The sequence below is a fragment of the Gallus gallus genome, chromosome 3 (genome assembly GCF_016699485.2).
Source record: "Gallus gallus isolate bGalGal1 chromosome 3, bGalGal1.mat.broiler.GRCg7b, whole genome shotgun sequence".
Classification (NCBI taxonomy): Eukaryota; Metazoa; Chordata; class Aves; order Galliformes; family Phasianidae; genus Gallus; species Gallus gallus.
The window spans coordinates 31,118,033-31,131,659 of NC_052534.1; the positions used below are offsets into that span (position 1 = coordinate 31,118,033).

General features: G+C 35.1%; 1 protein-coding gene and 1 non-coding gene across 2 annotated transcripts in view; both read right to left on the reverse strand.

The window, feature by feature from the left end:
* The window catches only part of TTC27 (tetratricopeptide repeat domain 27), a 101,959-nt gene that overhangs the window by 69,583 nt on the left and 18,749 nt on the right, over window positions 1-13,627 (reverse strand). The window contains exons 7-9 of the mRNA NM_001012567.2: window positions 10,140-10,276; window positions 7,469-7,581; window positions 2,543-2,609 (exon numbers count right to left, since the gene is read on the reverse strand). Coding sequence (NP_001012585.2) covers window positions 2,543-2,609; window positions 7,469-7,581; window positions 10,140-10,276 — 317 coding nt within the window. The remainder of the gene's footprint in view (window positions 1-2,542; window positions 2,610-7,468; window positions 7,582-10,139; window positions 10,277-13,627) is intronic.
* Window positions 22-133, reverse strand: MIR456 (microRNA 456). The gene has a single exon (NR_031586.1). It is a non-coding gene; the product is annotated as a microRNA 456 (primary transcript).

Genomic DNA, 13,627 nt, shown 5'->3' on the forward strand with positions numbered 1-13,627 from the left:
CTTCAGGAAAGATAAAATTCAGCAGTTATCAGATGAATGCATGACAACCATCTAACCAGCCTGCAGATTTAGGAATCCACATGTAGGCTGAGAAGATGCCTGCTCACACACGCACACACACAGCAGCTTAAATGATGCTAAAGAAATTACTGTGGGCAGCACTGATATAGGGCTTGTTTGCCTATTTCACTAGGTAATATCAAAGCTTGAAAAATACCTTAAATAATATTTCAGTGGCACTTACTTATTCAGCTAGCAGACACTATAACAACCAAGTTTGTGTTAACATTCATATACATGCCATTATAAAAAAGAACTTAATAAGGCCATATCTGATTTCAGTTTACAGGAAAGATTTGGTGTAACAGTGTTAGAATTCACACAGCCTATTTGTATTTAGTAGCACAGACCAGATAAAGAGAAAACTTAAAGTTGAATTGTGTTGCTACAGCTAGATAATGAGCAAACTTTAAGCACAAGTTTAAAAGAACATTAACCTAACACTGAAGTTGATTATTAACTCTAAATTTTTTCAGTTACTAGCTACATCTTTATGTCACTGCTCTACACCGAATTCTGTGCTATTAGAGATCTACAATCTTGTTTATTTATTTTTTTACATATCCTGTGGTTTTTTTTGTGTTGTTGGGGTTTTTTTTGTTGTTTGTGGGTTGTTTTTTTTTTTTTTTTTTTTTTTGCTGGTCAGAACACAAACTGATAGGAAGACCTACAAATATTTCTCACCTATGCAGCTCTGTAGATCTGTCCTGACTGCAGTAATTATTAAAGGAATTAATTCATCAGCTATCATGATTTTTGAGTAATCAGCCACTAGATGGCAGAAAAATGCAGTTTAATTTTCTTATTATGGCTAATGCACCCAACAAATCTCCTATATCTCAGAAGTCAGGTAATATGATGCCTCAATGTCAGATAAAAGATCTGAGTAAAGCTGATTACCTTTACCAACGTGCTACCTTGACTTCTCTCCTCTGCTGTAAAACCTGAAGAGTGTTTTAAAAGTTTGAAAACTCAAGTGTTAAATAACACTCCATTTACTATTAAAAGGATAGATTATGTGGAGAAGTTAATTTAGTACTTAAGTGTTTCGTGGCCACTTTTCTACTCAAGAGTTAGGCAGTTACGTAGTGCGAAGAATGAAGCAGAGAATATATAATAACTCTAGAGAGTTTGGCAGGAAATAAAGAGTCAGAAGTAAAATTCTCAGTTTTCACGTATGACTGACCCTCAACTAAAACCATATATTAATAAAAGAGAAATCAGCAAGGATTTTCTTAACAAAATAATACGCACATTTGGAAAACGTATGCATCCGTACAACCTTATTTTTGTAAAAAAAAAAAACTGTTTCAATTTTTTCAAAAATTTGCAATCATAGGTTAACCAGTTTTCTTCACTCGCACTGTCTTTTCTGTGCTTTTCCTTATCTAATTTTTTCCAGCTATTTTCATCTTTCTAAAAAATAAAACAAAATGGTTTAAAAATAAAACATATCAGAAAGTATAAGGATATGATCAGCAAACATCATAATTATCGTAGGAAAAAATAATGAAATAATACAAGCCAAACTGTTTTACAGTCATTCACTTTGTTTCTTCATTCTGATTTTACATGTTCTATATTAGTATGTGCACCCCTAAACGAGCATTAATTTCAAAATCAACCTAATAAAAAGATAGGATTTATTTCAGACTTAATTGTAGGACCACAAAAACAGTAACATGGTTAAACTTATATAAAAGGATTAAGGCCACGAAAATAACTACAATTTCTAGTGATAAAATTCTAACTCAATTGAAATCTATTGGATTTTTGTTGAGATCCTACTTGCCAACTCTAACAAGAACTTACTTTTTCAGATGGCACTTCTGTGGAAAAAAGTATAAGACTTCAAGATCTGGATAGGACAAGCACCATATGTTGTACAAAAGCTGAAGTCTAACACAGCACAAAGAAAGCAAACAATAGCAATAAAATTACTAGCCTTTTTCCCCTCTGTCTCTCAATTAAATTGCTGTTGAAAAATCCAGAAAAATGGAAGACATGGAGAAAGAAGGCACACTGTATTTTGTCTTGACCCAAAAAAATACATTTTAAAAATAGGAAGCTAGAAATCTCAAGTCTTCTTTGGAAGTTACAGAATTGTTCTGCAGCAACAGGCAAATTAGCCATTGATCTGGGAAGAAATATGTTTGTGTGAAACATTTGATTCTTAAACTGAATAAATCTGGTAGAAGAAATCTACAGCTTCTTTTGAACTCCCCTTACAAAACACTGTTAAAGGAAGAGATCATTTTGAGATGTCAGTCTTGCCCTATGAGAGGACGACACAAAATGGAGTAGAACTTTAACACCTCTTTAGATTGTTGAAAGAAGAAAAACAAAATCAAAACAATTGAATACTAAAACAAATTTGCTTCATGGTTTCATGATTAACGTGATGGTCAAATTACTGCTTGGTACGTAACTTAGTAAGCAAGTGAAAACATGTTTAGTAGAAAGCTTCAGATAAGTTACTTACTGAAGTAAAAGCCAGAAGTTCCTCTTCAGTTAATTTGTGTATTGGATTGTTCTTTTGGAAGTCTATACTGTAAAGAAAAGGAAAAAGAATATAAAATAATGCAGATTTATTCTTTAGTACACAGCTATGTATAGACTACATCTCTCAAACTTGCAGAAATCTAAAGGATGTTCTAGAAAAGAGTTACAAATATAAATGGCAGGGCACAGTTATAATGCTATAACGTGATGGAAAGCACAGTAATAACAGCAGGGTGGCAAAGTCCAAGGCTGCAGAAAGCAAGGATAAGCCCTAACGCAGCAGCCGTGGACACAGAAACAAAGGAAAAAAAGCTGCTTACTCTTAAAAGACCTCAGGTAGGCAGGGATCTCCAGCAAGATACCTCACTTCCACTACCAACCCTTAAATGAGGTCTGGGAAGGGGAGGATCCTGGCTCCACCCCTTCTGATCACTCAGGTACACTGCATGCAGCTGAGCACCCCTGGGTTGGTCCTGCCTTCCCAGCAGGTGTTCAATCATTGCTTCAAGTTATGACTTAGCATTTCCCCTACAGTACTGTGCACATACAGAAGGTGGCCAAGACTTCAGAGCAGTCACAGAAGAAAAGAATCGTTTCATAGGACAAGGATACTCAATAGTGCCTTTCCCAGGCCATACTAACCTGAAATGTCTTACTACATTCCTATTTACAGGATTAAATTTTATGTATTCTAACCAGTTTTAAATCCATTCCCTATATTTACAGAGATCTGTTTTCAGTTAAAATTCTATGGCCAACTGAACACAGGTTCTGCAAAGCAAAAACATGCTAATGCTCAAAAAGTGATGAAGGGTAATCTCAAGCATAATCTCTGGTCATTCAAGGAATATAACCACAGGAGTACACCTCTCAACTAACCGACATTACTACTAACTTCTTGTACACCAAGGGGAACCCAGAAGAATACAGAGATGACAGTCAGAATTATTTTTTTCACAGTTGGACATTATTGTATTGATAATAAAGAAATTTGGTTAACAACTCCATACGGGTGTACTGTCTCCTTTGACAACAGCCCATCAATGCCTACAAATATACTATGAGACACCTGCAGGCGGCAGAAAGAGAAGCAACAGGGTTACAATTCAAGTTCCTTGTGAAAACAAAAGATATAAAGTGAAAATACATCCTAAAATGTACTACAGTGTATACCTAATCGCCAAACCTATATAATGGCTACATACACACACATATAAAATCAGGATGCTATTCCTTATGACATGAAGCTGTTGGGAAGTTTAAGTAAAACGTACAAATGTGGTATATTAATTGTGATGATGTGTCACAGAAATTATTCTCCCTTCTTTACATACTTACTTTGTAGAGAAGACTTTGCTGCAGTCTGATTTCATTCTTGCTATACAGTTAATTCTTTATAGATAATTACCATTGCTGTCTAATGATTTTACCCAGTCTTTATACTTAAGTATATTTAGCAAGACTATATATAAAGTGAGAAAAGAAGACTAGACTGCCCAATGTGTTTTATTTATTCCTCTAAAGAAAATGTATGATAAAGTAGTAAGAAGTAATTCTAAGAGAATGAAGTGAAGCATTCAAGATACGAAAACAACTGACATCATTCAAACACTCATATCTTTACCTTCACATGCCCAGAAGAAGAAAATTAATCGTATGTGTAGCAGAGAGCCAAAACTGCTTCCTGATGGTATAAGTCTCTCACACATTCCACCTCCATTAAATGGAGGACTAAGGAAAAAACAAAGTTCTCATGACAGTGCTGCTTCAGCATTTCTGAAACTGCTATTCTTTAGGTACCACTAAAATACATCCAACTAGAGCAACCTAGGAATGAGTGCAGATGAAGTGTTCAGGAAATTAAGCTATCTGACTGGAATACATTTCATTCTGACAAAGTAAATGGCCATTTGTTCATAGGACATCAGCTAAATAAAGGTATGCTGAGAGACTGCAAAAGCATGATTACACCCACTTTGCAGATTCAATTTCCTATTTCTATTAGAAGACAAGATCCTTCTTCTCTTCATCCTTTGCAACTCATTAAATCTATCATTCAATAGTTCTTTTCTTCATGTTTTGTTACTGAACTTTCTCTAAACTTGAAAGGGGAGACAACACAAAATCCCAAAGTAAACTGAACTGAAATGTATGCTCCATTTTCAAAGGTTTTTGTTTGTTTGTTTGTTTTAAGATTATCACAGAAGCTAAGTGGCTTACAGGAGATTAAATTGAGATTGTTGATTAAAACACTAACATTTAAAAGTGTTATATAAACTAAAATAGAGAATCTAGGATACCAGGTTTAGAGCTGATAATTATTCACTCCAACATGAGCCAAAAGAATGAGCTGCTCAAGCTCAAATTGTAATTGTCTAACTGCAGTCCTTTAGAGTTGATGATTTCATTAAAATTTTTCTTCTCCTTAGTAAAAACAATAGGCTTCTGATCAACCAACTAAATAGTTCTATCCTATAACAACAGAAGCACCTAATAAAGCACGCTGTGTGGAATAGTGAGAGAGAATGGGCATTACTGATGAGAATTTTTTGAGAAAAAAAATCCACAACTTTCCTATACATCTGTAAGGAGTAACATTAGTGGAGTAGTTGAAAGACAATTTATACAGCGAAAGTAATCATGAGGAGATCCTCTAAGTCACCTTCTGGTAAATGTTTGTCCACTGACTCTTGAAGACCTCACACGCCAGACATTCCACACCCTCTTCATGTACCTTATGGTGATGTGTCACAACATCTGGTACTGGATGTATGATTGCAGCCACAAGGAAATACCAATTGAGCTTTTGGGAGAATAGTGATGAGTAAGAGCTTAGAATAACAAGCAAAGACTTGGCTGTGCCTTGTCACTTCCTTGTATATTAGCTACTACATTAATGAAGTTTTCCCCTTCTTCCCACATAAGACAGGTGCGTTATCAATTTTTTATTTTTATTAAGTGTTAGACAATACTGCTAGGAAATCAATCTGCCATATATAACTTCTCTCTTTGAGGGTTTTTTTTTTCATGGAAACAGGAAAATAATGCAGAATTTTTGTATGTCCTAAAAAGATATTGATTCAGACAGAAAGGTTTCCTTATTCTATAACAGATTTTTGTCACAGTTTCTGAAGCATATAGATGGACATCTTCCAGCTCAAAGCCATTATAATATGGTTTTAATTTCCATTTCTGCCACATCCATGTTCAATTCTTTAAGATACACAAGTACAATAGAGCACCCTTGAAAGATAAAGAATGAAATTGTTCTAATGATTTTCCATACCAAATCAAATCTAAAGCTATATTTTATATGTGAATCTATATACAGAGTAGAAATGTAGCTATGATTTAAGCATTTATGACAATAAGAAATGAACACTCTTTAGGCAGATAAAGAAGAACCTTAGAGTAAGTTCTACTTCACAGCAGGAAAAGTATTTGCTCAGCAAATCAGTAAAAGCTAGACTGCCAGTAGTTTGGAGCTTACAACCAATTATTTAATCTGATTAGTCAGATCTACAATAGCAGTATAATGGACAAAATTGGGAAGGTGAGATACTACAGTCTGATGACAATACTGTGTTAGAAAATGAACTGCACATGAAAATGTTTCTCATGAAGGAGATTATTCATCATCCCACTCTTTACTCCTCTCCTTTCCTCTCCAAATTGGACCTAGATGTGGCCTTGAATAGAAAGAAAGCTGAAGTCTGAAAATAAAGAAAATGGCAATAAAGAAAACACTAAGTCACAGAACATACTCATGATCTTTTCACTGTAGTGAGTGGGCTGAATGGTTAAAGGGCATTACTGAAACCAGAGATGCAAAACTTCATGCTTCACTTGAACCTGGCCAAGCAAACGTCTGGGCCTTCATAAAACTGCAATCTGAGAAATGGGTATAAAAAAGAAAAGAACTTCCTCTCCTCTAATAATTTTTACCGCACTTAATGAAACAAGGGGAGAAATGGCCGAAAACACTGAAAACTGAGTGGGGAAAGCTGGACGGAGTGGGAAGGCATCAAGATTATAACTTGAGCTACAGAACAAGCAAGAGCCACATACTACAAAGGAAAAATCATCAATTTCTGGGTTGCTAGCTTAAGCCACTGATTTCCCTCATTGCCCTTTGGCTCGCCTATTATTGCTGACATCTGATAACAAAGATGTATCTTAAAACATCCATGTGCATAGAGAAAACAGTCTGTCTAAGACTCAGGAGCTTGAATTCTCTCACTGTTCTGCTTCCAGCCTTCTTTTGGGCCTGAGAAGGAATTTCAGCAGTACCGCAGATTCTATTGTTTTGCAAGTTACAGATTGGAAAACTGCTTTTAGTGGTAAGAATAATGAATACTGTAACGAAGTAACTATTTTTAGTTTGCCACACAAATACTTTTGAAACAATCACACAGAAAAAAGTATGATAAAAACTTTCTTCAACTTAGTAGAAACTTGTTTATCTGTAAGAAAACCAGGGTATTCATTGACAGCTAGCTTCCTATTTTCAAAGCTCAGACTGCTTTTACTCTTCTCTGCCACTTCTAAAACCACACAACGCAGAACTCCTTTAAATCAGGAAAAGAAAATGCATGTGCAAAACCAGTATTTGAAAGATGGTTAAGCTCAGGCACAAAGGAAAAAAGGCTTTCTAAGAGATAGAAGAATGATATAGTCATTAATGAAACACTGCCGAGAATCTATTCTGGACATTAACGTTTACTCTTAAGAAACTGAAAATGTGTTTTTATTTTTCATTTAAGCTTCTTGGACACACTATACAAAGAAAGGAAAAAAAAAATCCCATCAGCTTCCCACTTTATTTCCTTACCACAAAGATTCATGTGAAGGGAGGCTGGGAGGTGTATTTATTTATTTTTAAAATGTAATTAAAGAATTAACTTACCAAATTCCGAGGATTACAGCAAGCTCTTCTGCACACAAATCAGGTACCTGGTACTGATCAGCATCTGCTAATTTTATCTCATTCAGCACTGTATCGTCATTTAAATCACAATTCTGTTGAAGGAAAAAAAACACTTTTTAAACTAAAAACAGTTGTGAAATATGATAAAAAAGTATTTTCAAATAAATGCATAGCTTTAAAATTTGAAAAAATGAAATGTTTTTTTGAAAAAAGGTAGCACAAACATCAGAAAATTACTTAAATGGAAGGCAATTTGTATTCATCTTGAATCCTATCCTATCATGATTATTCCTCTGACTGAGACAGTGGAAGAAAGCATAATTCAAACCATTTTTGCTACAATTATGTCCACTGTTATGCAAAAGGCCAGTGAATTACAGCATTCAGGGACACTTTAAGGTTACCTGAATATTTTCTTAAATAACAGCTGAAGGAGAATTTGCATTTCAAATGGTTGCACACAGTATAATTTATAATCACCTTCTCTATTATACATAATCGGTTTTGACTTGTCTATGTGACATTAAAGAATTTCTTAACACACAGGTTTTCAGGCTAGCATTCACAGACTCTGGGATTTATTTTTAAGTCTCAGCAAACTGTAACCAAGCAAAGCATGCCTACTACCAGAAGAACGGAATTCCTTACACAGGGAACAGTTTCTCCTTTCTTTTTGTTTTTGAAAGAGTATTAAAAATGCAAGAAACACAGACAAAAAAGAAACAAACAAACAACCCACAGAACTAGCACCTTCAGAACTTCTACCTTTTGCTAGTGAGGTCAAAATGAGTCTCCACAGAAGATTTAAAAGTGAACAGGAAGACTTTGAAGTGGATTATTTGCATTCAACACCAGGATTTCTATCACAGCTAAATCATGATTTGACTGAGAATGTACAGAAAGTCACTGTTTTATTTTTAAGAGGAAATAAGAGATTCCCACTCAAAACATATATTTAACAACACTGCCATTTTGCTTCTCTTAATCCCTACCTATGCTATACAATATCCACCACTTCCTGAGGCAAATGATATTAGAATAGAATGCTCTACTAGTATAATGATATTACTTCATCAGATGTACCAGAAATTAGAATTAATAAAGCTATAAGTTAAAAATTTCCAGCTTCAGATTTACATTCCTTAAAATTCTACCCTGTATAAACAACATGATTTCTACTCCTAGATTAAAAATAAAAAATAAAAAATTCTTATCCTAAAAACATAATGACAGATCTGAGTAGGGTAAAAGTAATAAAATGCTTTTTGTTATTTAAGTACTATGTCATATCAAGAGTCCTCATGCAGTACCTCAAGCCTCAGGCTTTCCTTACGCAGACAAACTGTCAGTATAACTGAATGTGCACTTTCAGATCTTAAGAATGATGACTTGTGAGCCAAACTTTGAATTTATCATCTCAAGTATTTATTCTGCAATGCAACAGTTTTCCTTCTAGTGCAATCTGAGATTTTAGCTGCTCAGCACCAGAGGCAAGAAGGAAATTCTTGGCCAGACAGCAGTCCAGTAAGTGGTTATAGTGGTTACCTTTTTGTTGGAGTGCAATTACTGATAGTTTAATTGCAAAATAACCTGTTCAGTCATCTTCCTGAACATTAACAGAGGGAAAGCTTTAGAACTAGGAACTCCATGACAGGAAATGAAAATTAGAAGATATGAGTAGCCTAAGCTTGGCTCTTATACAAACTGGCAGAGATAATTCTATCAGGAAATTCTCCACTAATCTAGGGTAATTCCTATTTTGTAGAAAAGTACAATACTTTACTTTATCTGCAAACAGTACATGCAGAATAAGATTAGTGAAAAGGGAAATAAAATTCCTCTCCAATAATTTTACAGCAATCTATACATCTTCCATAAACTTTTAAAAGAAAGTCTACAAGGTACACTGAACAACTAGGCTAAAACTGAAGCAATGCTGTTGTCAGTAGCTTTTAGCAAACAGAAAATAGCATCAACTCCAGTTGCCTGGTGAGCCTGGTCTCATACCTCAGACATGACAACACATGACATTAATGAAATGCGTGAAATTGCAATACCTTAGGTTTTCTTCAAAGCAACACATGGTTCTACTAATACTATTTGGAAGGATTTCTAGCATACAACGTAAATACACAAATAAAAGGCTTTGAAATTGTTTAAAAAGCAAACTGTGGGAATGGAACGTTTAACTTCTTAACAAGCAGCTCAAGTACCTAAGGAAAAAATTTATTCATAGTTTCTCAGATCTGCACAAGCTCAACTCCCTTCTTGCAGCCAAAACCACTCAAGTAATGTTTAGTGCTGCATTTCTACTTTTCAGAAAGAGAAGATACACTTATTTAACTTATCTTTATTTTGAACTTCGCGTTTTCAATTTAGAAATAGAGACATTAAATTCTTTTGTTTAAGATACATGGAAGTCTGCCACGGCATAACCTCTTTATAATGACTCTGCAGCTTGAAGAATATAGACGCTGTCTCTCATCTTTTTCTCATTTTCTCATCTCAGAAATTGTACATTTCTTCTAGGCACCACACACTTTCCTCTTGTAAACACCCAAGAAAAGCTTAAGAACATTTTCATTTAAAAAGTTAAAAATTCTGAACACATTTTAAGAAATAAGAAAAACAATTCTTCTCAAATACGTACCATAGTTAAGTTTTCTAGAGGAGTAGGTGCTGGGGTTAGCTCACTATGAGGAGGGATAAATTCCTCCGATCTTTGCACATCCAATATAAGCTGTGCTACATATTTTTCCTGAAATCGTGTTCTCTTTCCCAAAGCACCTGCAGAAAATGAATACAACTTTATACTAGTGACCACTAAAAAAAAGCAGTAATCCCATTGTATCCCCCCCAAAAAAAACATATTGTGAACCTGTAATATTTACCGGTATTTTAACTCTGCATGATATGTTTGCAATAAATCATGTGTTCTCACTACTAGCCACAAAGCATAAAAAAAAACCCAGACATTAAAAATATATTAATACATCTAGATGTGTCCTGCAAATCCAGTTTTAGGTAAAGTCCCCACAACCCACCAAGCTAACTCTTGAAAACCCATAGTCATCAAATTTCACCAGTTTCCTACTCTGAAATACTAGCAATAAACTGCAAATAATTGTTCAATTTGCCTGAAAAACACTGCTGACAACACGGAAACATTCAGGAAAATAAAAATCTTGTAACCTCTTACGAAAGGACAACATTTCCAAATAGAAACAGTTTAATAGTCTCTGTTGATTTGTAGAACCTTTGGAAAAAATGATCACAAACTGTATTTTCCAAAGCCCATTAATTTTGTTTCTAGGTCTATGTCAACATTTAAGGACAACACTCAGACGTTTGAACCAAAAATGAAGGATAGAAGAAAAATAGGGAAGGAATCAAATTTTGATTTTTTTTCTTCAGTTTAGCATCTTTTCCATGCTCTTTTTTATCCTTTTCATCTACAGTTAATGCACTAAAAAGTGCCTGGCATATTTAAGGATAAAATTATTCTGGGAGTTATCGAAAGCTCTTGAAAGACAACACAGTCATTAATAACAGCCAACACGAGTTCACAAGGGGAAAGTTATGCTTAACAAACATATACTCCTTTTGTGACAAGGTTGCCACCTAGTTGATCAACTTTATGTAATCTTCCTAGATTTCAGCAAAGCTTTCAGTGCTGTTTCACATAATATCTTTCTGGATTAAACATCCAGTATATAGCTAGGCAGTAACAGAATGCAGTGGGTGAACAGTTGGCTGACAGGCCAGGACCAATGGGTTCTAATAAACAGGGTTACATCAGGCTGGTGGCCAGTCACTAGTGGGATTCCACGGGGCTGTTTTAGAGACAGTCTCTTTAACATCTTCATGAACAAAGTGGGGTAAGACTTGAAGGTATAATTGAGAATGTGAAGAACTGATGACACCCTCAAGGGTAGAGAGGCCTTGCAGAGATCCTGACAAATTGAAGGGCTAGGCAATTACCAACCACGTGAACAATGGCTGAAGACTCTTGGCTTGATCATCCTGGAGAAGACAAGACAGAGGGAAGTTGCCATGGTGGTCTATGGTTTCCACAGAAGAGGGGCAGAGGGGTAAGCACTGATCTCTGCTTTCTGGTGACAGTGACAGGATCTGAGGGAACAGCATGGAGCTGCATCACAGGAGGGTCATGTTGGGTGTTAGGAAAAGGTTCTTCACCAGAGGGTGATTGGACCCAGGAACAGGCTGCCCACAGCAGTGGTCATGGCCCCAAACTGCTGGAGTTCAAGAAGCATTTGGACAACACTCTCAGACAATGAGTTTGAATTCTGGGTGGTCCTGAATGGAGCTAGGAGTTGAACTTGATGATCACTGTGGTTGATGTTATTATTGTAGTTCACATATCATTTAGAGATATGAATTTTCTAAATTATGTTTTACAGCCACAGGTCATCATTTTAAGTACTTTCAATGCACTATGTGGAAGTCATCTTAACGTTGATTGTTTCTTCAGTTCCTTATTAGACACTCACACAACTTTTCTAGCTCTTGGGGTGGCAACTGACATTTATTCCAAGTTGAAAGAAAAAAAACACAGCTGCCCTTCCATTACAAACCTCTTTCCAAGCTGCAAACAGAGAACTTCAGAACTGTAAATAACAAAATCCTACACAGAGCTAAAACCTACAAAAATTGGAAGTTTGCTTGTTGACTATTATACACTGGTCAGGTAATGTGAAACATAAGAAAAGGAGAACTGAACACTGTCCTATTGTTCTTTTTACAGAGCCAACTGAGATCAAACTCAAGTTTTAAGTTTCATTATAGCTTTGAAAATTTGCAGCATATTAAAAGATAATTGACTGTTCATCTGTTTAGTGGATAAAGGCCAGGAGATGAGGCCATCATCTGTGAGAATCATCTGGCACAAACATTGTAATAGCAGTCATCCCTTTTTTTTCCTTGAGGTGGAAAGAGAGCATTAGGGAAATTAGTAATTAAACAGATTACTCCTTTTCTGCCAAACACTCCTTTTAATGGAAAGCCCTGTGTTAAAAGTTCATGAAGTAATGAAAAAGGTCCTAAAAATATCAACTTCTAATCGCATTGTGGGGGGACCAGATGGAAAGAGAGAGACTAGCCAGGAATTCATATTATTTTTATACAGTAGCACTCAATTCATGATTTTAATAATGCTTGTAAGACATTATGCTGTAATTCACTTCCTATCATGCCTTACTGTTTAAACCACTAAATAAAACACTCCGAAAGCTAGTCATGTTACTGTTGAACTTACTTACCACCACCCAGAAGTTGTGATTTTTTTTTAATGTTTTTGAGACAGTTACCCCCTGTGCCTTTTTTTTTTTTTTTTTTCCCAAACAAAGAATTCTTCATTATTACAGGGAAAACACATATCTATTTCCCAGATTAAAATCAATATCACATGTATTTATGTTGAGGAAAAAAAGTGCTTGCTTTATACTACCAGAAAGAATCACAAAAAAGAGGGAATCCAAATATCAGAGATTTTACTGTCCCATAATAGAAATTCCCACAGATGCAATACAGGGCATGAAAATAATATATGGATTTCGGGCTCTAGCACTATCAGTTTTTCATATTGGATGATCTTCAATTTATTTTGGATTACCATTCTTCACTTTAGTAAGATTATATGTGAAAAGGACCACAGCCTTTTACTAGGAACTGTTTCGTGGAGTTATTGATGATAGCAACTCATTGTGAGGGACAGAAAGATGCTTTTTAACAAATGATGAATATAGGACAGACCTGGATTAATGGTAGTAACAAAACACACAAACCTAAACAAGTATGATTCACACATTTTAAAAATAACATTGGAAAAATTTTGATTCTAAATTTTTTAAGAACAGCGTAAGTTTCCATGCTGTAATAAAACATTCAGCCAATAAGGATTACAGCCATTAAAGAATAAAGTACTCAAAATCTTTTCCTAAAAAGGAAATTCCTTCCAAAACTCTTAAAAATATCTTTATTATAGGTTGAATTTTTACATTAAAGCAAAGTCTTTTTTGATGATGTCATATTCCAGGCACTTAGCCAAAACATGCACGTCAAATTAATTTGTCTAGAATGCCAGCAATTCCCACACGTTCAGTTCATTTCATTTGCCTT